Source organism: Carassius gibelio, chromosome B7, assembly GCF_023724105.1.
Source record: "Carassius gibelio isolate Cgi1373 ecotype wild population from Czech Republic chromosome B7, carGib1.2-hapl.c, whole genome shotgun sequence".
NCBI lineage: Eukaryota > Metazoa > Chordata > Actinopteri > Cypriniformes > Cyprinidae > Carassius > Carassius gibelio.
In genome coordinates, this window is record NC_068402.1 from 3,936,390 (window position 1) to 3,963,707 (window position 27,318).

General features: G+C 34.7%; 1 protein-coding gene and 1 non-coding gene across 5 annotated transcripts; one reads left to right on the forward strand and one right to left on the reverse strand.

Annotated features, from left to right (window-relative positions):
• Positions 1 to 1,509: 1,509 nt before the first annotated feature.
• intu (inturned planar cell polarity protein) lies at positions 1,510 to 22,621 on the reverse strand. Of its 4 annotated transcripts, none has more exons than XM_052562403.1 (16): positions 22,229 to 22,621; positions 19,282 to 19,850; positions 17,877 to 17,962; positions 13,629 to 13,814; positions 10,676 to 10,794; positions 10,506 to 10,595; positions 9,207 to 9,284; positions 8,936 to 9,119; positions 8,712 to 8,765; positions 7,815 to 7,877; positions 6,291 to 6,509; positions 5,332 to 5,835; positions 4,191 to 4,285; positions 3,233 to 3,422; positions 2,456 to 2,595; positions 1,510 to 2,240 (listed from the first exon to the last, which is right to left on the reverse strand). In XM_052562403.1, the coding sequence occupies exons 1-16, from the start codon at positions 22,318 to 22,320 to the stop codon at positions 2,129 to 2,131; spliced, it is 2,781 nt and encodes a 926-aa protein (XP_052418363.1). In that variant the 5' UTR covers positions 22,321 to 22,621; the 3' UTR covers positions 1,510 to 2,128. The 4 variants fall into 4 exon arrangements, with proteins under 4 accessions (XP_052418363.1, XP_052418361.1, XP_052418362.1 ...); XM_052562401.1 differs by lacking the exon at positions 22,229 to 22,621 and adding an exon at positions 21,482 to 21,741; XM_052562402.1 differs by lacking the exon at positions 22,229 to 22,621 and adding an exon at positions 21,482 to 21,727 and having other exon boundaries at positions 10,676 to 10,791.
• A 1,991-nt stretch (positions 22,622 to 24,612) lies between these two features.
• Positions 24,613 to 24,825, forward strand: LOC127962799 (small nucleolar RNA U3). The gene has a single exon (XR_008154664.1). It is a non-coding gene; the product is annotated as a small nucleolar RNA U3 (small nucleolar RNA).
• Positions 24,826 to 27,318: the final 2,493 nt, after the last annotated feature.

The window sequence follows — 27,318 nt, forward strand, 5'->3', positions numbered from 1 at the left end:
TGGAATAAATGTTGTTCTTTAGAACGTTCTATTTTTTAAAGAATCCTGAAATAAAATGCATCTCAGTTTTCACCAAAATATGAACCAGCACAACTGAATATATTCAGTTTTATTAAAAAAAAATTTACACAACAGAAATATTTATTGAGCAACAAATCAGCATATTAGAATGATATGTGACACTGAAGACTGGAGTAATGATGCTGAAAATTCAGCTTTGATCAGAGGAATACATTACATTTTACAATATATTCGCATAGAAAACAGTTATCTGAAATTCCAATAATATAATTTTTTTTTTACAACAGTTACCATATTTATTTATCAAATAAATTGGAGCTGCCCATGGTATACAAGTAGAAGGATCTGACGGCCGAAAGCAAGAAGCGTGCCCGCAAGAGACGCCTACAGGCCGCCAAGAAACCCGAGAGACTGACCAAGACCAGCAAGGCCAAGATCAAGAGCATGCAGCCTGGAGTACTACGGGAAGAACCTGAGGCTGGTGCAGGAAGTCTGTCAATGGTGTGTGTTTAGTAGGTCATTGCAATTGTGTTGAACAGCAGACACAAAATTCTTTGATTAATCAGCGTAAAATCATGCTGAACTTTATTTTGTGCAATTCATGAAACACAAGCTGTAACATTTTATGGTACGCCTCAATTTGGTAATATTAGGTTTCCTGAACTAACAACGAACAATTATTTAACTTATACATGTGAATGTATAAATATTATATACACACACACACACCCATATATCTATATAAATTAATAAATGATTTATAGTATTTTCATTGTGAGTTTGATATCTAATGTTAACAAATCCAAGTGATGCCCAAATTAAATGTGACAGTTAATTACAAATTATCATCATGAAGAATCATGACAATACATTTTTGTGCAAATAATTTTGAACTGAGAGTAACAGCATAATGGCAAATATATTTATTAATCATTCTGTAAACAACTCAAGTTGTTGCATTGAATTTGTGTGTACTAATGTTTTATAACACATTCATTCTGCTTGTGTTTGATGAATGAAGCTCACTATCATTAAAACTTATAAGCACAGTTTTATTAGTGTAAATCTGGCTTAATTTATGCATTTCAAGCCACAAAGCGTCATTCTAAACCAAAACTAAACCGAATTTATGAAAGTACAGTTTAATTTATTATCATTAGTTTGATAATAAACTTACCATAAAGTGTTTACAAAATTATTATTTTTTAAATTCAGTTCATTGCGACAATTAAGAATCGCAAATTATTTACAAAGAAATTCAGGAATCATGATAATGAATGTGTACATAGTTAATAAAACCACTTTGAATTGATATATTTCTCTGTAAAGGTTTCTGTAAAAACATTATTGCATTGAATTTGAATTATAAAATGTTTTATAATATGTTCATTCTTGTTTAATTATGTAGCAGCCTCATTGATGAAACTACCCAGACTTAAGAGCGCAGCCTTATTTTTGTACAAAGACTGAAATAAAGAACAGATGAAGTAAATCTGCTTTCATTTATTTGATAAATGATGCACATTTGTTGGATGAACAATGCATTACAAAGTTTTAACGAGGAACATGGAGTTCCACACCTTCAATAAAACACAAAATCATTTCATATCACAAAGTTCAGAAGTGTTGTTAAGGCTTTTGTCATAAAAGCTGCTTAGAAAACGATTTCACTTGATCCAGCAAGGAAAAGTCAAGTGAAAACATCATTTCATGAGTGTTCAGAAGCCTGTAGCTTGTGCTCGTTGAAGGAATCCAGCGAAGTTTGAGGTAATGAAGTTTATCATTTCAATGCATTTTACTGCCTGATTCATCAGACTGCTTCATTAGTTTATTGCTGCAGACGTTGCTGCCGGTTTTGAACTTCCATTGTGCAAAATAACATACGATTAAAACAAGGATAGTCATTTTATCTTTAAGGAATGCTTAAACCAGAAATTAAATGTCCTCCCCCTAATCCAACAAACTCATGGACATCTTGAATGGCCTGAGAGTGAGGACATCTTTGGCTGCTCTTTCCCTTTAAACATGAACCAGTAGTTTTCTGTCCGCGTCTAGTGGATTTACCTCCTAAAAGACTGCTGTCTGACGCTGGGCTGGTGTTACAGTGCTACACGGCCAAGCCGAACGACAGCCGGAAGGCCATTTCCACAGGAACTTCAGCCACGGAGTCATGGAAGCACACGTAAAACTCCTGAGGAACGGGTTCCAGGAGCATTCGCCTGCAACGCAAACGAGAGATTGGAAAACATCAGACTTCCTTCTGTATGCATGTCAGCGTCTCACACATCTAAGCTCATTTCTTATGCTTTGCATTTACAGAAAGGTGCACGATGGGAGAACGTTTGGAAATGCAGTCCGTAATGGAAGACGGTGCATGTGAGATGTGAACACGTGTGAATCATTGTGTCGATCACTTGTCTGAAGGGACACGCACCCGATCACCCAGTAGGTCATGGTGGGCGCTGGTTTCTTCTGATCGGTCCAGTTCTCCGGTTTGCACTGAAACAAAACACCATGTTCTTTGACGGGACCCAAACCCCGAGTGCTCTGCGGCCGCTCCGACCCTCGGCGCTCCTGAAACACATTTACACATGCATGAGATGACCAAACCGTGCAAATACTAATAAAGCAGAGAAATATATTATAATTAATTAATTATAATGCATTAATTAATTATGCTTAGACACTGTTTAATAGATTGGTTGAAATACACAGGAACAGGTAAGAACTACTACAAATTATGGCCAGTAATTGTAATAAAGCTTGAATGAAAAACTACAAATTAACTCAATGAAATACTGTAAAAATGATCAATTAAAAAAAAAAAAAAAATTATATATATATATATATATATTTTTTTTTTGTAAAAATGGACACTTCTAATTTAAATGAGGTATAAAAAATTAAGTTACATTTAAAAAATAAATAAATTTTACATTTTATATGAAAAAAACAAATACTCATTTTAAATTATTTAGAAAATGAAATGCACTACTGTTGATTTTTTTTTGTCTCTTATGCTCACCTAGACTAATTATTAGATCAAAAATACAGTAAAAACCATAAACAATTGTGAAATATCATTACAATTTAAAACAGCTGTTTTCTATGTGAATATCTGTTCAAATGTAATTTATTCCTGTATTTTCAGCACCATTCCTCCAGTCTTCAGTGTCACGTGATCGTCAGAAGTGATGCTGATGTGTGTTACCCGTGAGGGCAGGCTCTGCTGGAAGGCCTGGCGTATGGACAGACAGCAGTGGTAGAAGTTCTGGATGAGCTGTGGGTGGATGGAGCCGCTCAGATGATTCATTTCTCTGTGTGTGGGAGCGATGAAGATGCCCTGCACCGTCTCCATCAGCACGTAATGGAACAGTGTGTTCTCAGCGCCCGCCGTCAGTCTGTCACACACACACACACACACACACACACACACAGTGATCGCCTACACAGAACCATACTGATATAAAAATACAAAGAGTTAGAAAATAGATTCCATTGCGAGTTTAATGAAAAGCTAATAATGAATTAAATCATAAAAATGTCACATTCAAATAAAGCATTTTAAATGTATGCATTTAGAAATTAAATTCATGCCTTTAGCAGACGCTTTTATTCAAAGCAACTTACAGTGCATTCAGGCTATACATTTTTTTTTTTATCTAACATGTGTTCCCCTGGGTATCAAACCCACTACCTTTTGCGCTGCTGATGCAATGCTCTACCACTGAGCCACAGGAACATTTCAAAAAGAACAAAAAAAAAATATATATTTGATTTGTTTACCTGCATGTCATGTGACCACCGACCAACGGCAGCAACATGCAAATGAGATACTTAATTATAAAAATATTTATTTTAAAATCTCAAGAGGCACTTCAAGTAAACATATGAGGCCAAAGAGGTTTGGCCGACAAAGAAGTCTGGGAAATAACATTAATTTGTAGATTTTAATGTGTCCGAGAGAAAAAATCCTTCCAAAGTAACTCAAAGTAATCATGTTATCAATAAAAATGCAACTGTAGTCTGATTACATGGATTTTAAAATGTCCTAATTTCTGGAATCTGATTACGTAATCCAAATTTGTTTACAACCCTATATAACATATAACAAGGTAAAAATGACACAAAACCTAATAAAAGTAGTTCATACGACTGGATGAACTCACTTGAGAACGTTGTGCATCTCCTCTGTCTCTCTGTCAGTCAGACTCTTCCTCAACGAGCCCAAATAGAAAGGGTTAGGATGCTTTAACCTGGGAATCTGACCAACACACACATACACAAATTTTATTATTTTGACTTGTTTGGAATTTGGTAACAAAATAATTCAAAGAATCATAATCTGTTTAAGTAAGTATAGGGTATATGATAAAATATCAACATGAAGAAACACGCTATAAATAATAACAATCTTTAAAAAATAAATGTATAAAATCTGCATAAATGAATTTATCTGAATGAATTCATTTTCAGTATGATAAATATATACTACTATGAAATATTCCTACAACTGTATTTTAATCATGAAGTAAAATATACTTTAGAATTGAAATAGTACACTATAATACACAATACAATCAAGACATGTTCCTACCATTAAACTTCAATTATGAAGCAAAATAACTCATTTAAATATAAACTATTATAATATTTGCTATAAATATCTGCATAAATACATATATTAAAAAAATCTGCATTCATTAAAGTACAATAAAAGTATAAAATATTCCTACTGAACTTCAACAGTGAAGTGAACTCTAATGTAAAATTTAAATAATATATTAAAATATATACCATGAATAACAGATAAATTAATTCATTAAAAAAAAACACTTCCATTACATTTTCAACTGATAAGATTACAAAGATTAAATAAGTGTTTTATTTTTACTCTGAAACATGAAATGTTGAGTTTCCTGTTGGAGTTATCTACTTTTGCTATAAAACAACTTTTTATACACACACACACACACACACACACACACATATACTTCCAATGAACTTTAATTGTGTAAGCTACCTGTATTTAAGTTATAATTTAATCAAAACAACCCAACTGCAGTTTGATTATTATTACTTGGAATGCACATGAAAAAAAAAAGTTACCTATTTTTGCAAATACACTCTTCATATATTTCTACATTACTGTAGGTAGGTAATTTTATTAATGCATAATGTAATTTATTATTTTATTTGTTTGATTTCAGGACGAAATATGGCCTTTATGTTTTTTTTAGACTGACCTCTTTAAAACGCACTACTAGTGAAACAGCAGGACATGAACTGTGATTACTGTAAGAGAAAGACCTTGAAGAATCCTGCGCTGCCCAGGCTGCCGTCGGACCCTCCCGAGCCCAGGGAGTCTCTGCGTGTGCCACTAGAGGGCGTCCGGCGCACTGTGTCCGGTGTGAATGACGGCGTCCCATCAGTGTGACCCTCGCTGCCGCTGTCAGACAGACTCCTCTGTGGACTCGGCCTCCGTCCTCTCAGACTCGACGACCCTGACCCCGCCTCCCCAAACAGACTCCGCCCTATCCCGCCCGGCGACGGGGGTTTGATGGCTGCCGTCAAACGGCTGAGGATCGGCGAGTCCTGTCGGTCCCGCCTTCCGGCAGGAAGGAACCAGTCGGCACAGGAGAGGCAGGGAGTGGGCGGAGCTGAGAGCCGCTCCTCAATGGCGGCGTCCAGACTCTCCAGCTGAAGGAGTGTGGCTTTGACCTGATCCACATAGACACAGTCTGGACCTGGAGATCCCCGAGCGGGCGAAGCACAACCACCAGCCTCCAGCAACACACACTGCATGAAGTGCCTCTGGAAACATCAGTTAGAAAGAAAAAAAAAAACATGTTATACACTGGGTGTGCATTATATATATATATAACTGTTTTAAACTGCTTTCACTTTGGTAATCGGTGCTTGATCTGTGCATATTTCTCTCCTGATCCAGATGAGATGGACTTTTCCACTGGAGGAAGTGTTATTATGGATTATGGACTGGTACTTTAGCCAGAAGTAATGGTTTGAAGACGCAAAAGTCTGAATGATGGATTTGTTTCTTACAAACATGCGACTTTTCTCTTCACGAGACATTAACTGATGGACAGGAGTGGTGTGGATTACTTGTGGATTATTGTGATGTTTTTATCAGCTTTTTGGACTCTGATCTGCTGCTCGAGAAACATTTATATACTTCATACTTTGTAGAAACTACATTTTATTTTCAGTTTCTTTGATGAATATAAAGTTGAGAGAACAGCATGTCTCACCAGTCCCACTATGAGCAGGAAGTGTCTTCCGTACGGTTCACAGTATCCAGGATGTGACGCGGTGTTGTTCTGTGTCCTGCGCTGTGGAAACACCTCCCTCCACACCACCAGCTGCCCCACGCGCTGCTCCGACGCCAGCGGCAGCAGACAGTAGTGCTGACAGTACAGACACACGTCCAGAAGGTCTTCTTTCGGCAGGTGGTTCGCTATGAGATATCCCTGCCACACAAATAACAGATCTGTGTCCCTGGCCTTCAGCAGTGTACAAGAGAAAATAAACACTGCTAACTAAGCCCATTTCCACCACTGAAGAAAAAATAAAACATGACTTTTTATCAAGTTTGTATCTCACAATTCTGACATTTTACTCGCAATTGCGAGTTTATCTCACAATTATAACTTTTTTCTCATAACTGAGTTTATATCTCCCAAATCTGACGTTAGTTTTGCAACTGACTTGTTTCTTGCAATTGCAAGTTTATATTTCAGAGTTATAAATTTTTTCTCGTAATTGCGAGTTTATATCTCACAAAATGACTTTTTTCTCACATTTGCGAGTTTTTTCTCGTAACTGAGTTTATATCTCCCAATTCTGACATTAGTTTTGCAGTTCTGACTTATAAACTTGCATTGCAAGTTTTTTCTCGCAAATGCGAGTTTATATCTTACAATTATTACTTTTTTCTTACAATATCTCCCAATTGTGACATTTTTCTTGTAATTGAGTTTATATCTAATCATTCTGAATTTAGTCTTGTAATTTTACATTTTTCTTGCCATTGCAAGTTCATATTTCGTAATTCTGACTTTCTTCTTGCAATTGCGAGTTTATATCGAACAATTATGACTTTTTTCTAGCAATTTCAAGTTTATATCTCAATTCAGACATTAGTTTTGCAATTTTAACTTGTTTCTTGCAATGCAAGTTTACATCTCGGAGTAATTAATTTTTTCTCGCAATTGCGAATTTATATCTCACAATTCTGACATTTTTCTTGTAACTTTGTTTATATCTAATAATTCTGAATTAAGTCTTGCAATATGACTTTTTCTCGCAATTTCAAGTTTATATCTCACAATTCTGACTTCTTTTCTCAGAACTGAATTCACATTTGTGATTTATAAAGTGCAATTATGTAAGTTTATTATATAAGAATGCTGATAACCAAACAGTTCACGGTAGCCATTGAAACTGGGAAAATAATGCTATGCTATGGCTAACGTCAACTGATCGGTTACCAACATTTTTCAAAACATCTTCTTTGTTCGACATTTGAAAGAAATTCATAAAGGTGTGGAATCACTTGTGGGTCAGTATATGAGGACAGTATTCATCTCTTTAAGGAGAAACAGGTGGAGACTAAACTAATCAATCCTCTTCACATCATCATTCAGCTGACAGCTCCATTCACAAGAAGCAGCGCGTCACACTTCTGTCAAACTCCTTTCCAAGCACGTTTGAGTTTCAGCAGTGACACGTGACGGTGCTTGAATTTACACGTCTTCAGGAGGTTCATCACTCACCTTGTAAAACAGACAGGAGCCCAAGATGACGTACAGACGCCTCATGCCATAGAAATCCTCAGACTGACCGAGAGAACAGACACAGTGTTACTTCAGTATCATTGCTATACTATCACAGTTTATTATGGTTCTGTATTATTGGTTTTAGATTAAGTTAACGATAATAACCTTGCTTAGGACTGTACATTTATAATGAGAGAGACCATTTATAAGCTTTCCCTGCCGCAAACCGTACCCCTTCAGGTTGAAACTGTTAATCAGGCATTTAAAAGTATTTCCATCCAGTTTTTACAGAAACTCAACATCAGCCATATCAGACTCATTTCACTTTTAGTTTAAGATTTGGTGAATTTTTTTCTGCGATCTTTTGCAATTTTTATTGGATTCTACACACACAATATTAATAAAAAATTACTTTTTATTATTGTATTATTAATTATAATTATAATATATTAAGTTGAGCTTTTAATATTATTTATATTTAATATATATATATATGTATAATTTTGTTTTGATTTTTCATTAAAAAAAATTTTATGTGCTTTCGTCAATTCTACGTTTTATTTAGATTTTATATTTTAATTTCAGTAACTTATTTTTTGTGCTTTAAGTTAAATAAATAATTTTTTTTAACAAATTATAATTATTGCCTTGACAACTTTTAAGTTCTCATTTAATATTTCTATTTAGTTTATTCAATAAATATATAAATAAAGATATGCATGTTTATTTCAAGTGCCAAAACTATCTTTTAATAATTTTAGTTAAGGATAATCACTACAGTATCTCTGCAAAACACAATCTGACATCAATTCATACACTGATTTTATTCCTTAATGTTTTCCCATAGCTATCATAATAAAAATCATGTTTTCTGAGCTCAATAACTCATCTCACCATGTCACCAAAATCCGACGACTCAAAGTCTGAGAGCACAGTGTCCACTTCCACCTTGAGAAACAGCCAAAACATAATAAACACATTGATATTACCCCCATATTATACCAGTTTCATGAGGATGTTCACTGAAAGGTGAGTTACTGACAGAATTGTGTTAAACAGTCCTTTAAACGAATGCATGAGGCATTACATAGAGCTCAAGCATCTTTCAGTAGTCACACCTTTATGTCTGCAGGTAAAGTGAGCCAGCGCACGGCTGGGAGTCCGTCTAAGAACAGGCTCCCGGAGATGTCAGGGCTGGGGGGTCTGGAGCTGTCAATCAAACGCCAGGGCTGGACGAGCTGCTGGAAGAAGAGGCAGAAGAAGTGATCCAGACGAGGAGCGTTCTCCTCCTCACAGAAGCAGCTGAAGAGAGAGGTTAAACATCAGGTCATCAGCTGCTGTGTCCACACACACATAACGCTCTCCAGAAACACACACACACACACACACCTGTCAAGAGAGCCATGCATGACCTTGAGTGTTCGGACAAGTCCCTCAATCACAGTCTGCAGACACAACAGAGGAACCCTGCGGGACAGACGCACACTACACTCAGGGACTAATTCACCGCAAAACAATAATATTACTGAAAACTCATCTCAAGCGGTTAATCCTAACAGAGAAATCATCCAACACCAGCGACAAAAATGAGGAATTAAACAAAAACCATGATAAAAGCTGGCAATAAAATAAGAAGATGGAAAGATGAAAACTCCAGTTAAATTAAACAAACTTTAAAAAATAATAATAAGATTTAATATTACTGTTACTATTATTATAGTTAACCTGGATTTAAAATTAACACAAAAGGAAAGACACTCAATAAAATAAATATCCAAAAAAAAAAAAAAAATTGATGCTTTTGTATTAATTAAAAAAAAATAAAAAAAAAATAATAATAATATATATATATATATATATATATATATATATATATATATAAAATAGGTAAAAATTGATAGCCTGAATGCACTGTAAGGCACTGTAAAAGCGTCTGCTAAATGCATAAATTTATGGAGGCATTATATATAAACTAAAGCAAAACAACACTAAAGCTCAATAAAAAATTTGAAATACTATGAAACTGAAAATTGTAATAAAAATTATTTAGTAAAAATAATAATACTAATATTAATACATTTTCTTGTTGTTTAACATGAATTTAACATGAATTTAACACAACATTTAAAAATTATAATTATATATATATCTTTTTAAAAATCTAAACCAAAAAGTCTGAACATCCACTCAGAGATTAATAAAAATAAATCTAGAAATCTCATGTTTTTGTAAAATAAATAAATAAATAAATTTTATATATATATATATATTATATATATATATATATATATATATATATATATATTTTTTTTTTTTTTTTTTTTTTTTTTTTTTTAAGTATTCCTGATTACTTGAGAGACGTCATTTTTGTGTCGTTCTTCATTTTGGAGCAATAAACAGCGCTGGTCATGAACGAGCTGAACATCTGGGATCACGGATCCGGTTACTGAGATTATTGATTATTACTGAGAAGATGACGTCCAAGATCATGTGTCATCAGACGAGCTGATTATAAAGATCAATACCAATTACAATCACTGCAGTTATTATCTAGACTACAGATACTGGTGTGCGGACGGGATGATTATAGAGATTAATGTTTGGTCTTAGGAGCAGAGCTGATTATAATGAGAGTTATTATAGTTCTTATCTGGATTAGAGCGGGATGGTTATGAGGATGAGAGTCACCTGCTGGCTGGTACAGCGATCACCAGCAGACGGGAGCCTTCCTTCCAGTAGCCCACATGAACCAACTGCTGCTGGAGCCACAGAGACGAGCTACACACACACACAGTTATTTAAACTGTAATAATATTTCACTGTTTTTGAAGCATTTGTGATTAAATAAAGCCCCTGACCTGACTATCTGTCCTCCCGTGACGTTCTCCAGCATGTCACACAGCGTCAGGAAAATACCCCTCACCGCTTTGAGCTGAACCGCGGCTTCAGACGCCGGATACTGGAACAAGATCTCCTGCTGCAGAGAGGAACACAGATAATACTGGCCACGAACCATTACACAGCATGTGTGCATAATCATGAGAAACCTGAATTAATCATCTATGAATTATATTTCAGACCATTTCGCTTAAAAGTGTTTCTCTTGTCAATAATGGTACATGATAATAATTAAAATAATAATAAATATCTTAGAGAATAAATATCTTAATAAATATATTAGAGAATGAACATCTCGCAAAAATAAATAAAAAATGTGAACATTTTACCAGAAAGTGTACATTTTTTAAATAAAGATTTTAATCTTTTTTTTTTTTTTTTATAAGATCTGATGACACTTTTGTAATAATGCCTGCAAGCACATCATATAGAATATATTAATAAATAAAATAAAAATGTAAAAAAACAAAAAAACAAACAAATATGAAGCATGATTTGTTCATAATTGAGTCGGAAGTTGGTTAAATAAATAAATTAATTACAAATAAAATATTTCAGTAAAAATCTATTATAAAATTAAAAAGTAATCAACTAATAACAAATGTAACTACAAATTAAATATTATTTTGCATAAAGAAATGTAAACTAGTTTTACTGATTTTAATTTTTTTAAATAAATATCTTAGAGAATAGATATCTTAATAAATATATTAGAGAATGAACATCTCGCAAAAAAATAAATAAATAATAAATGTGAAAATTTTACCAGAAAGTGTAATTTTTTTATATACATTTTTTTATCTTTTTAAAAAAAAATGTTTTATTAGATCTGATGACACTTTTGTAATAATGCCATGCAAGCACATCATATAGAATATATCAATAAATAAAATAAAAATTTTATAAAAAACAACAACAACAACAAAAAAATAAGAAGCATGAATTGTTCATAACTGAGTCTGAGGTTTGTTAAATAAATAAATTAAAAATTTAATATTACACATTTTAAGAAGTTTGAATTGTTCATGAGATTAGGAACATTTATTAAGTAAATTTGGTACAATAAAATAAAAGAACATCAATTACATGAAATTAAAAATAAAACTATTTTTTGAAGAAGCAGGAACATGTAGGAACATGTAAATCAGCCATCTTTCATAAGTTCTGTTCTTCTTCGACGAAACACATTGACTTTAAATTACGACTAGCTCACAGCTCATAACTCTGCCCAAACCCACACATGTTCCCATGAGGAGCCGCTATTCTCCTTCGGATGCGAGACGCTTGAGGTTTGTCTGCAGGAGGGAACGAAGCCGAGGGACGCTTCTTTTGTCATTTTGATTAGTATGCGGAGCAGGAACGATTCGACCTGGCAGCGCTTTCAGACCACGAGCGCTTGAGTTTGTGCTGTCCTCCTCCACACACACACACACACACACACACATCTCTTATCTCTAAACGCTCCCGCCAGCGATCAGAGGTGGTTGTTTTGGCTCGAGGCAGCACTGCGGCCTGTGGTTTGAGAGCAGCAGCACATAAAAACACACATTATGAACACTCAAACTCACATTAGAGCTCGGCGCGGTATCAATCACTGCAGACAGAATGAGGTTTTTAAGAGAGTCCGAGCGCAAACGCTTCCACTGAGAGAGATTTAGTGCTGCTCTGAACTATCAGCACCTGGACGGAGGCATTTACACAAGCGGCTTCGATGGGTTCAACACTTCAGCCTGACAGGAGCCGTCTGGGGGCCAAAAAACTGCTTCAATCGTTGTAGAGGGTGTAAATCTGTGCAAGAGGAAGTCAGAGCTCCTCATTCCTGCAGGGTTTAGGTTTCAACGTGATCCAACACACCTGGCTGCAGTTTTCAAGCAAAGCCAGAGACTCTGATTAGTTTATCCGAGTGTGTTTAGTGTTATTAGATGGAGCTACACTTCACAGCAAAGAAAAAAAAAACTGGTAAATCAAATCCAAAATCGCTGAACTAAGCTGAGTAAAAAAATACTAAAAAAAAAATAAAAAATAAAGTAATCAAAATGAAATATTATTTTGCATAAACAAATTTGAGCTAGTTTATACAGATTTTAATTTAAAATTGCAATATACTTTATTACAAAAATATTACAAGAATATTTAGCATTAAATAACAAAGCAAAGTTTTGAAAAAAAAAAACATTTACGCTGATTTAAATAGAAATACATATTTATGATAAAATATTTAAGAAATAACTGTAATTTGTTTAATGTTTTATATTTAAATTTTTTATATTTTAATGAATCACAACAATATAATTTCACTCTCTTACAGTTTCAGTATCTTTTATTACTGAGTTCCACACATATATATATTTTTTTTCTATTTGTTTACAATATTTTTATCATGTTTAATATATGTTTAGATTGTGATTTAGTTTTTTTTTAAGGACAAAATGCGTTTAACTGTCTAGAAAAAAATAACTATAGTAAAAAATAAAAAAAACATTAATGCCTTTAAATATATTTCTATCTACAATTTTCTTATTTTAAATATGTTTTTTGTTTTTCTACACATGCTCTGTGCAGGTTTTGTGAAAGTCATCCTGCTGCATTTCCACCCAATCTTAACTTTTCATTCACATTTTGCTTCTCTTTATGAAATGAGTAATTCAAGCCTTTAAAAAGAAAACTTTCCAAAGTGCTGCCGAGTGTTTTTTCTCTCTAGCAGTGAATTATTGAGCCAGGCGCAGGCAAACGTCTCGCTCTCTTCCCCTGTTTCCTCACAGCAGAGTCATTCATGCTCAATCCTGACTGATTTCACTGGGGAAACTCTTGGATGTTGATGGATCAAGCGCTGAATAACTCCACACACTCTGCCCAGTTCTCACAAGCTGAACATGACACCGTGTTCCTCTGAATGAAGTCAAAAGCACTGACCTCGTCCTGCGGCGCATCGGAGTCCAGTTTGAGCGAGAGGTACATGATGATGTGCGGGACATGTGCGATGGACATCTGCAGCTCGACGGTGTCCTCGCCCCACAGCAGACGCACCAGCTGACTGACCACAGGAGCCGCTTTAGCTCTGCTCCCGGTGGGACAGACCGTCTCCAGAGTCAACCTCACCTGAGGAACACCGAGGAACAACCTCAAGGTCAAGCAAAATTACACTTAAAATAATAATAGAGCACATTGAGCACAGCCGTATAATAATGGTTGATATTGCCAGGGTTGTATTACTTGGCATAAATAAGTATAACTTATATTTTTGGTTCAACAGCCTGACATCAAGCTTCACTTAAGTAAATAACCTCAGAAAGGCTGAATGATGATGGTGTAAAGAGATGTGGTTGTGTAAAAAGAGATTCGCTGTGCTCTATCACACGTTGCTCTAGTAATTCAGAAACAGAAACCGTTTTTACAGTAATACAGTGCCATTCCTCCACATCTGAGCTCTTTGTGACTGATTTCTCACATGCAAATGTATGATCATGTGACACAGAAGACTGGAGTAATGATGCTGAAAATTCAGCTTTGATCACAGGAATAAACTGCATTTTAAAATAAAAAGAAACTAGCTATTTTAAACTGTAATAGTATTTCACACTCTAACTTTTTCATCAAATAAATGCATCCTTGTTGAGCAGAAGACCTGAAGCATAATCTCCACAAATAAGATTCAAGATTCAATTTAAACATGTTGCTCCAAAGCCAGCCACATATTGCTACTAACAAACAAACCGTAGCTTTCTAAGATTGTGCAGATCATAAAAGCCATGCACTCAGAGATCAAGGAGAGCAGCAGCTCACAGAGAGCGGTGTATTCACTGCACGCGGCTGTTTAACATGCAGAGCCGAGCACACACGAGTGTCTGCTGACCGCAAACATCTGGACGCAGCGCTGAGCGGGAGAAACATGACAGCCTGTCATTAGAGCAGCTTCCACACGAGCTCAGTCACATCACACCTCATCTGGAAGACATCTCTGCATGAAAGCGGCTGCTAAATGAACAAATGTAAATGTATGATGTCTTCACGGAGTAGGCCCAAAAGAGGTCTGACTTTTAAGAGCTATTATTAAAAAAAGTGTTATATATAAAAAAAATATTTCATTACTGTAAGATTTAGTCTCTTCTGCTTACCAGGGCTGCATTATTTGACCATACAATTTTCTACAATTTAAAATTTCAATTCAAATTCTAAAATATTTTTTCTTCATGTGAAGGTAAAGCTGAATTCATTTGATCAAAAATACACTATAAAAATATGAAATCAATGTCAATTTTATTTTCAGATTTTCCATTCATCAGATTATTTCCATCAAATTCAACTTCATTTATTAATTAACACCTTGGCCTTAATTTTTTAAGTCAGTTTAATATCATTCAAGTTCAAATAACTTCTCCAGCCAGTTTGATTATGAATGTTTTAAATTAAAGAAATCGTAGTGTACACTAAAAACTGTAACAATAATTATAATTAAAATATATATATTATTACAATTTAAAATATCAGTTTTCTATTTAAATAGGTTTTAAAATCTAATTTATTCCTGTGATGCAAAGCTGAATTGAGCATCATTCCTCCAGTCTTCAGTGTCACATGATCTTCAGAAATCAGTCTACGTTTCTTACTATTATCGATGTTGAAAACGGGTGATGATTAATGTTTTATTCTAGATTCTTTGATGAATAGATAGTTAAAAGGAACAGTGTTTATTTGAAATAAAAATCACTGACAATGTTATAAATGCCTATTTTGATCAGTTTAACGCATCCTTTCTATAAAACCATTACTTTCTTTAAAAGAAAAAACAAAAACATAAAAACAATCTGACCCTGTGTTGGTGTCCAAAGAAAGGCTGCTGTCAGTGGACATAATGGTTTTGTTCCTGTGGTTTAGTAACTCTTTGGATCGGTTTTCACATTGAAAGTCAAAGATCAAGCAACTCTTACCTCATAATTTCACCAGCCGAGGCAAAGCTCATTTTAAAACCCTGGCAAGCCTTTTGTAACCTCACAAGAGCACAGTTCCTCTACCCTAATATCATAATAGTCTCGGCTGTCCCATTTTGTCCGACGGTGTAATTTGCTATCGGTTCTCGGCCTTTAATCACTTTCTCCCTCTCTCCTCTCCACAGGATAATGGCTCTTTTCCTGTGGCCTACAAAAACAAGCGTTACCGTAACCGCCGTTGCTGCCGGGCGACGCAACTCTGTAATTAGGACATTCCTCTTTCAGCCAACTGAGCGCACACAACCAGCTTGAGAAGTGATCAAATGGAAAGCATTCTCAGAAAGAAGCGGCGTGCAGAAAAACATGGCTGCAGACCGTCAGTGTTTGACTGAACTCCACATCTTCTGTGAGTGACGCTTGCTTGTGAGAAACTCATCCACACACTTAAAAAATAAAGGGTTTTTATTGGCATCTATAGTTCTGTGAAGAGCTTTTAACAAGCTTTCCAATGCAAAGGCTCTTTATGGTAGATATAGTAGATTTTTTACATGTTCTTAACTTGAAGAAATATGGATCTTTAAAGAACGGTTCAAAGGTTCTGCACAGCACCAAAATGATTAATCAATGGAATTACTGAAATACCCATTTCGGGACCTTTTTTCAAGAAAGCATAGCAAAAAAAGGACTAGGCTAATATATGGCTAAAAGGCCTAAAAACACTACTTAAGATGTCGGTTTGTGTAAGAGCATCTTTTACAGGAGTGTATGTTGACTTTCTGCAATGGATTTGTTTCAAACTAGTTAAAAAGCAGATTCTTCTGTTCACCAAGGCTGCTTTCATTTGATCAAAAATACAGTGATTTCTATTTTTTCAATATTTTATAACATAATTTATTCCTGTGATCAAAGCTGAAATTTGAGCATTGCTCCAGTCTTCAGTGTCACGTGATCCTTTAGAAATATGATATACTTGTTCCCTGCCCAAGAAAAATTTCTGATTACTATCAATGTTGAAAACCATTTTGCTGCTTCATATATTTGTGGAAAACTTTTTTTTATCAGGATACTTCCAAAAAGTTCAAAAGAGCAGCATTTATTTGAAAGGTAAATCATGTCACATCACTTTTGATCAGTTGAATGCAACCTTGATGAATGAAAAAAAATATATATTCTGATCTCTATATGGCTCAAAACTCTCATCTAAGACAAAAATCTTAAAACTGATCGATCAGTCTAGTTCATGATTGCATGAATAGTGCGTGACACATTGCATGACAAAAAGTTAAGCAGTTGAGGTTATCGTTTTAAACATGCATTTCTGAAATAAAAAAATATGATTTTTGCAACTGTTTTTAGTTTATATACTTTAATTTCAAACACCAGTTGATTTGAGTTTGGAGCTCATTTGCATTGTGCATTCAGACTTCACACAGCTTCTGGCTTTAGGGTTTAGTTGAAGCGTTTTGGGTCGATATCAGTAACTATTTTAAGTCGAAAATAAAATTTAAAACTGCAAACTTATCCAACATTTTGCAACAAGCAACAGCCAACCCGCCCCAAAGAGATCAGCGGCAGCTTACGACATGAGGAAACTATCAAAGCTTAATGCACATCGACAGTCCATTAGTCTTGTTTATGACAAGATTACCGCCAATATTTCAGCATGCACATTTAACCAAATTAGGTTTAACTCTTAACAATTTGCAGAATTATTTGTTACATGTAAAAAAATACTGTTAGTCTGGAGGGTTTTCTGGAAAAGAGCGCTTACTTGCAAGCCCAAGAGGCACAGACCAGAAACCAAAACCACTTTTAGAAAGTGCTCATCTGAAACGATTATGTCTTGTTAAAAAACTCTCTCATTTCAAGCCAATTAAGTCAAATTAATCCCTTAAAAACAGACCTCAGATCTCAAAATGTAGAGTTGACCTGATGTGCCCTCAGCCTTTGTGAGTTTATGGGAGGTCTGCGGGCAGGAAAACTGAGCGTTTGTCTACAAGTGGTGAAAAGCATCTGAGATTTAAGGTTTTTCTTTGCTTTCATCCTTATATTTACCTCAGGGTTGAACTATTTGACTGCTGGAGACAACTACAGAGCCAAACAAACATCGTGAGCAATACTTTTGTTCATTTTCATTGTTCAAACTTCAAAAAGACTTTGGCTCATTGTTTCAAGCATTTAGTCTGAGAAAGATGCTAATTTGCAAGGAAAAGACACAAAAACTTGCACTTACCTGTGTGGGGCCCGGTATACATGACAAAACCCTCTCAATGTTTTCTGAAGTAACATCCACATCGTCTACAGCAACCAGGGCATCACCTACAGAAAACATGAAAAACTAACATCTGCAACTTGTCGCCTGATTCTCCAGTGTGCAAACAGCTTAGGAAAATGATATCTCTATCACAAGATAAAAACAAATGCACATCAAACAGCGCCTCCACCTGCCTTCGGTAGATTTGCACACTCTTCCCTTTGCGGCATGCAAAGATTTCCCTCAGTTATTTCAGATAAACGGTCTAATTGCTTTAGTATGGACGGGCGTTTGAGAAACAATCGTAAAAAGCTGCTGGGGAAAGAGTTTTCCGGGTGGTGTAACTCGTTTGGAATTTCTTTGGTCTGTTTTGGGTAGAAAATGACTGTGGGTTCCCCTTGAATGTCGCTTTAGGACATCAACAGAAAAACATTCACTGTAAATATAAAGTGCAATTGAAAAAACAGCTTCCAATTGCATGATTTCATTACCAAATTTGCTAGGGACATAAAACTAGAGTGTTTAACAGGCAGTCGTGAGAGAGAATATGAGTAAAACCAACCACAGCACCAAGCTGTAACTTGACTATACATGTAATTTGACTTAACAGATTAAAAAAATAGCTTTTTTTGTAGGAAACTCACCAGGTGTTTGAATGAAAGCAAGTTGTTTCCAATAAGTTTGCTAATAAGTTAATTAATTGATCTGAGAGACACCTATTTGTACAAATTGGTACGTATCTGCCAAACGCAATGTCCAAACATAACGAAACTTGAAACAAGCTGACCACAGGCCATTTTGAGGACACACACCAAATTTCGTCCAATTTCGCCTATAGGGGGCACTAAAACTGGAAAACTAGTGATGTATGCTTTCAAAACAGTGCTTTGTGAAGCTTTGAAACCTCTGTGAATCATTTGTTTCGATCCAATGGTTCAGAGTGCATATTACATTTTAAAAAATCACATTATTTCTGTAATTTCTAATGACACATTGTTTTAATAAAAAGAAAAAGAAATAGTTAATATTTTCTTACTGGCCTGTTTAGCCAAGCCCTCCATAAAACAAGCCTTGCAAAATAATAAAAGTACATGTGCTAAACAGACACTTCATATTTAATGGTACTTGATGATTTCATTGAATAGATTACACTTTCAATAAAATATTTGCACGTTTTTATGCATGTCTGGCCTGCATTTAAACAGCTTTGACCAGCAGGCATCAAATGTTTCTAGCACTCTGAAGCAGTGAATCATTTTGCGACGCAATTGATTCAATTGATTCAAAGTAAAAAAAAAATTGTACTGGACATTTGAACTGTAGTGCAAGTAAAAATACTAATACATTTTCCTAGCTGAGTCACTCACTGTCTAGCTGCGCTTACCAATAAGAATTTCGGCACACTTGCTAGCGGGACTGTGAGGGACCAGACCATGGATGATGAGTTTTCCCCCTTTTGTCCCTGGATTTCCCCCTGGACGGTGAACGACGCCCAGCAAGGCCTCTAACAAACCACCTCTCTCAGGAGACGGAGGCGAGGAACCACCGAGACGTTTGGGGTTCAGATACACGCACACGTCCTTCAGACGCTGCTGCTGGACCACGACACCTGGCCGCTGGCCCGCTTGATTCTTCAAGATGGAGGTGGGACGCTGGGAAGACCCTGCGTCTTTCCCATCAGAGGCTTTCCTTTGAGATGGTCGCCGCTTTCGCCTCAGGATCTTGGTGAACTTCTTGAGCTTTGCTTCAGTTTTCTTGCTGGAGGACGCTTGCTTTTTGCCATTGTCTGTGATGATCTCCGCCTCCTTTTCGCTGAAGCGGACGTGATTGGTGGCAGCGGAGTGACTGGCAGAGACCTGGGCCAGCAGAGCTTCTTCCTCTCCCTCACTCAGCTCCAGATAGAAGAGTTCACCATTTTTCTGGACGTCATCCAGCCATTCAGGCTCCAGGTCACTGTGACACAAAACAAAGAGTACATTAGAGCAAGTGATGAAATCCAGAAAACAGTAGCCTCAAAAAAGTATGGACAATAAAAATGTCTGACTGTCATTAATCTCAGAACTAACTTTTCTGAGTCAGCCCATCTTATTTTCCTAATATCTATCCATTCCAAAAGCTGTGAATAAATAGGAACTAACTAAAACAATTCAACCAACTACCTAAAGTAGAAATAGACTGTAGGATTTATTTTGATATTATTTACATACAACATTGTACTGGATTATGTTGTATAAGAAAATACCATGTCAGTCTTTGTACTTCAAAAATACATGTTGTGACAATCTAATGTAATTTAAATGTGTTACTTGCTGTTTCTTTGTAATTAATTGGGGATTTTACTAGTAATTTCTGGGTGAAAATGGTTTCAAAAGCCATTTTTGTGTAGTATTTATTAATATTTTTAATAAGCTTTGATTTCACATTTTCAGTTATAATTTTTTATCAAGTTTTTGTATTTTTTATGTTCTTTAGTCATTTTAATTTTTCCAAACATTCCTATTTAGCTTAATTTCTATTACTTTAGTTTAAGCAATTTTAATACTTAAAACTTTCTGTTTTGTTTTGTTAGTTGCATTTTTTATAATGATTTTAGTTTTAGTTAACAGTAACAACACTGGACATTAACTATTCACCATTATCGCAAATCTAAGGTCAAGTTTTTTTATAAAAGCATATATTAGACTTGGACAACTGATTGGTATTTACTTTGGAGGCTTTACAATTGTGACAAATTTATTTAAAAATTAACACTCTATGTAGTTTCTCAAATTATAAAAGCACAAAATGCATGAAGACATAATTATGCAAAAAAACAGACAAAATAAAGAAAATGATCAACTGCATGTCTCACAAACACAGTATAAGAAAACATTTTTTGTTTTATAGGCATGTGAAAATATTGCAGTCCCTCACTTTTTGCAACAGACTGCATTTCAGCCTCAGTAATGAAGCAATACGTGATAGAAGAATGTCTTGAAACTCAAACTAAACACTACAAAAGCAATGAGTCAGAATGCTGCGGGGAAAGCCACACATCTCAAAGCTTTGAAACCCAATCCTCTCCTTCATTCCAGAACAACTCAACTCAATGCTCAGCCAGACATTATGTTTTCTTCCCCATTTCTAAATTAAGCCACACTACTCTGGCGGTTAGCTCTTGGCAACTATGTCCATAAATTCACTAAAGATGGTGAATAGCATATAATTATTTATGATGGCTGACTTTCCAAATTGGAAACAGAAAATCCCCTTAAAAAATGAGAGAGGGCAGAGAATGGACAATGTCTATTTTCCTTTTTCATAAGCCTCTCCTTCTAGATGTGGGTCAGAAGAGACCACTCCACTGAAATGAGTGTTGAACTTAAACTAGCTCTAATATATTTTGCTATTTTAATAGACTTCAATAATAATAAAACAAAAACTAATCGGTCTAATGTGTTTACATACAGCAGGAGAATGCATCCAAGTTTACAACGATGTAAATAAAAAACGTACGTTTATAGCGAAGCATGCAAAATGCTAGATATCTAATTAGCAATCCACTTATTAATAATGACAGTTTTTGAATTTGTTTATGCTCTTACTCGGAGTAATCTGAGCAACTGTAACATGATGCATCAGAATCAGTTTCGCTCCCTCCTTCTTCCTCCGTGTTATTTTCGCGTATGTCGCACTCAAAATCCGCTTCGGTTTCATCTTTAACATGTCTAGAAGCCATTAGAGCATTTTTCTACTCAATAAACGGCGCTCGTGTCCGTTTAGATCTGTTTCAGGAGGCGCATTCTTCTTTTGAAAGGCTACAGTGTCTTGCCATGTCATCCGCATACGGGTCTCTCTAACGACCACGTGATGCGTTTCTCAAACAGCGATTGGTGGAATCGAGTCGTATCTATAGCAACAAGGAAGCTTTTGTTGAACGGCGTGGAAAGTTGTTACGCGTCGCGTTACAAACGGCGACAACACAATCGCCTAGCGACTTCAGAATCATTAATAGTGTTTTAATATAATTAATTAAGCAGAATTAAAAACAAATATCATAATAATGAAATAATAAATATTAAGAAATCTTCGTTTTAAAATTAACTAGACGTTTATAATGACAGCTGAATAAATTAGCTATTTTGTCATTTTGATATAAAGGTCGTTTAAAAGCCGTATTTAAAATATAAAAATGTGTCTGAACTCAAGTGGCCCCCCAAAACCGCACGAGGTCTTTAAATCCTGTCCGGCATGCGAGAAAAAGCTGCTCGGGATTCAACTATTCTGTCGCGGAGAAAAGCAACAAACAAACAACACACAATATATGATCAAATAAAACGAATCCTACGAACCTGTACAGAAGCACACTCCGTATAGAATCAAAATCCTCCAAGTTATTAGAGAACGACTGAAAAGATCTTCCATCCGAGCAGTTATTAAACATTATTTATGCCTCATACTTATATCAAAACGGTCTCGTCGTAGTAAATAAATGAGATCATAGAATCCTATCCGATTGTTAAATTCCTCAGTTTGAATAGATTAGCGATTCAATGAAGAAATGGTTAGGATTCTCTTTTGAAAGACTGTTATTAAGAGTTCAGGAGCTCCATTTATGACACGAGCAGACGATGGCGAGTCCAGTTTCTGTAAAGAAGCAAGGAAAGAAGTATGTGGTCTTGAGTATTTCTCCAGACGACGACAGACAGAGACTGACTGCATGAGCCGATGCTTGTCAAGGCTGATGGAGCATGTGCTTGTGTGTGTGTGTGTGTGTGTGTGTGTGTGTGTGTGAGAGAGAGAGAGAGAGAGAGAGAGAGAGAGATGCAGCTGCCTCCAATACGAAGCCAAACACAAAATAAATGTTTGATCCGTGTAAAAAGTCATAATGTTCATAATGAATTCATATATCCATCATATATCCTCAGTCTGTCTGGCATGAAATAGAAAACATATGTGGGCATAAGAGCTTAGTGCCCAAATTCACACGTTATATCTATCAACTAACTCATAAGTCCTCAAATCCCAGATCATAAGAACTATCCTCATCATACTAACACGACCCTGCTTTCTTTATTTATTCAAAGATTAAATCAGACATCTGTCATTTAGATGACTTTTAGATTCTGATCTTTGGATATCTAAAGCCACAAACAAACAAACATATAAATAGATATCAGTTTTAGATTACATTATTATTTTGATACCTGGATAACCAAGGTCATCAATAAATAGATAAATAAATAAATGAATAAAGTTTAGATCACATTTAGATTGCGATCCCTGGGTATTCTAGACCATTTTTAAAAAATAAAATAGACAATATTAAAATAAATAAATAAATACAGTTTAGATCACATTCAGATTGTCATCCATGGGTATCCAAGGCAATAAATAAATAAATAAATAATGTTTAGATCAAATTTAGATTGTGATCCCTAGGTATCCTAAACCATGTTTTTCTAAATAAAATAAACAATATTATTATAAATAAATAAATAGACAGACAGAGAGACAAATAAATAAATAAATAAATAAATAAATAAATAAATAAATAAATAAATAAATAAATAAATAAATAAATAAATACAGATTAGATCACATTTAGATTGTGATCTCTGGGTATCCAAGGGAATAAATGAATAAATAAATAAATGCATTTTAGATCACATTAGTATAATGATCCTTAGATATTCAAGGCCAAAATAAATAAATAAATAAAGTTTAGATCACATTCAGACTGTGATCCCTGGGTATCCAAGGCCATTTTTTCAAAATAAAATAAATAATATTAAATAAGATAAATAAATAAAGTTTAAATCACATTAAGATTGTGATCCCTGGATATCCAAGGCCATAAATAAATAAAAAATCCGAGGCCATATATATATATATATATATATATACCTTTTATATTTTAAATGACACTGAGCACTGAGAATCATATTCTTACTGCTTCTGTCAAATGCTAGACACCGTGGTAGTATGCTATTCTGAACTTGGCCAACCTCCTCGAATCTTCTCTAGTCTATATAATTAATTTAGACAGTAGAGTAAGCACCTAGTGTGTGAAATATGTAACTACAGTTTATTTTCATCCCGGAACTAGTCGAGTTGCATGACAGGATTTAGTTCTGAAGCACCACTATCTGCGTAACACATTTATATGCTGTTTCCTCTACAATTCAGATTTACTAATATGTATTACAATTTTTAAACGTAGCTGTATTAACTTTAACGTACTCGGTTTAACACACACATGCCTGCTCACCAAAGGAAGGCTGACACCGAGGAGGATTGTGGGTAATGGTAACATTTTCAAGCTTAGTTTATTTTTTACATGCTTTATTGAACGAAATTGAACTTTATTGAACATTTAATTAATCTAAAAAGAGATTAAAATATAATAATGAATGTACTGTCACACAAAGTTAAGGGTTGGTGGAATTCAACACATGATGTTTAAGTCATCGCTGCTTCATCAGAAACCACTGAAGTCACGTTTAACTTTGGGGACTTTATCAAATAGTTCCATTTACATCATTTTGCATTGAATATTTGCGGTCCTAAAGTATGGGCCATGCTCTTTTATGTTGATATGGCCTCTTAAATCGAGGAGTTTGGCGCGTTGTTTTAATCACCAGTTCGCAGTCGCCGCGGTGACGTCATCGCGCACCACCGTCTGCGAGCCTCATGTGGTCTTTGAACTGGTCCCCACCGTGCGCTTTGTAAAGTTAAGACTATACTTTCAGGGATCATTTCTATAGTTCTTGACTAGGAAATGTGTTTCGAAAGTGTTGCGTCTCTCAAACCACGATGATGAGTGAAAGTGTATTCCTCTGAGCGTGAATCGGATAATAATTAGTGATTTAATCACGGATTATTATTATTGATGAACGTTCATCGATTCGGTCTGAATCTTTGAGGGGGAGTGCATGATCCGAGTGGTTTCTTATAAAATGTTAAATATTAAAATATGATGTTGCGTTTCATGTAACACATTAATTGAATACAAAGTTTAAACATGTAATAATTAATGTACTGTCATTACAGTTGGATAGATAATCAAATCAATATCCGATTTCACTACAAACTCTGTAGTCAGTAATACAATCTCTTACATTAAACATTTTTGGTAATGTAATCTGATTACTTTTGAATTACATTTAGATTACATTTGTGCTAACCCTTATTTGATATCACATATATTCAGTTAGCATAATCTTGTATTTTTTTTGAAAATATATTAAAATATACAAACACACCAAAAAGAGCCACAATAGCGTTTTGTGTCTTTACACATACTTGTGTCTTTAATCTAAAAAAAAAAAAAAACTGGAAGTGAATATGACTGTATCAATGAAAAACATCAAACAATAGCTACATTGCAACAATAATTATGAAAAAGACTAAACTCACACAGCGATGACATTTCTATCCATCTCAAACCATTTTGAGTGCATAGTAACAATGAGGAAAAGAAAAACAATAACAACATTTAATAAATGAGTTTTAAAGAGGATAAAAACTCACTACAATAACATTGTTAATACAGGGCTCCACATTAAGTTTTTTACATGAGCTTGTCATGTAAAAAGTAAATAAATAATTCACTTTAAAAAAGTTACTCTTTTTTTGTAGTTTTGTTTTTTGGCACAAATTTTATATATTCTGAAACGTTCTCATCAGTGCTCTATCAGGCATTATTTTAATCAACATATTTTTTTATATTTGCCTTAAATTGATTGCTGTTACACTTTTTAACTTTATAGAGGAAAATATTTTCCTAAACTGATTAAATGTAGATGTCTACACTTATTTTGAATTCTTACATGTGATCAATAGGCTACATTAATGATAAGACAGTATGGTTGTTATTAAAATGAAAACAGTATCAACAAACTCCATCTGTCCAAATGAATAAAGTATGTTATTAGATTAATGTTTTACTTTTTTGACATACAAAATATGAAATGTTGGAAAAATGCAATGATACTTTTAAATATGACATTAAACCACCGGTAGGTGGTGGCAAGTCACTTTCTTAATGAGTGAATCATTGATTCAACCGATTTGGTCAAACGGCTGATTCATTCAATAAATGAAGCAAGCAACCGTTTTTATAAATGGCTCACTGAATCATTGACTCGTTTAAAAATTAGTAATTTAGTAACAAAAGACTTGTGGGACCCACTTTATATTAAGTGGCCTTAACTACTATGTACTTACATTTTAACTAATAATTTAGTACAATGTACTTATTGTGTACATACATGTTTTTACATTGTACTTATATTCTAAAAAATAAACTACATGTAATTACATCTGTATTTAATTTCTGTAATAACAAATCTATAATTACACTGTTGACCCATACTTTACACCTTAACCCACCCTTAAACTTACTCATACCTCCAACCCTCTCCCTAACCTTACCCCTATCCCACCTCAATAGCAGCAAAAGTGTTTTACAATACAATATGAACACAATAAGTACATTGTACGTATTTTTGTATGTAAGTACATAGTAGTTAAGGCCACCTAATATAAAGTGGGACTGACTTGTGTTTTGCTTGGGGATGCGGGACTGTTCTGCTGTGGCTTTGCTTATAATTATTTGTGTTTGAAATGAAGTAAAAACGATCCACAATGTCTCTAAAATGTAAGTCAGTTAACATTACTTGTTATTTAACTGAAGATGTATAAAATCAATATCACATTTGCAATCGAGCTGAAAGTCGGGAAAACATCACTCCTGGTCGTGTGATGTTGCAAATATTATACAGAATATTTAGATTTTTTTCTACCGCAGTATGTTTGTTCATGCTGTTACGCTTATAATGTTGATTTCTCCATGTGTCAGACAGCTGCATGAATCTCAACTGCCTTGCCCTTGATACTGTCAATAATTTATCTGTTATCAGTCACCATTTACACTGAAAGTAATAAAATCAGAATCATTCTCGTCAAATTGTGCTGCCCTAGTTATTGTTTGTTATTAAAATTGTGATAAGGTTACTTGTCCGTTCGGGCAAGTAAAATTCTCATTCACTTGCCCCTTCACAAAATCCACTTGTCCCGGAATGTCGAGCCCCGGCTAATATATTAAGACTATTTCCAGGTCAAATATTTAATCTCAAAACACTTGAAGTGCAGGTAGTAGCTAACAATGAAGAAAAATCAACATTACAAAAATATATTAAAGAACATGAAATTCCCAGCATTAACTTTGCTAGGTCAAAGATTTCCATGGACAGCAAATTGGTAGTCTGAGTTTACACTGAATAGTGATTTTTTTCTGTGTCTTTCTTTAAAAATTAAATGATGTCTGAACATCCAGTGATTAAAGGCTGCATTCCCCTCATAGACTGTTTAAAACCAGCTTCCCCTCCATTTTCCATTATCTTGTTACTGAAACCAGTGAAGTCACGTTTAACTTTTG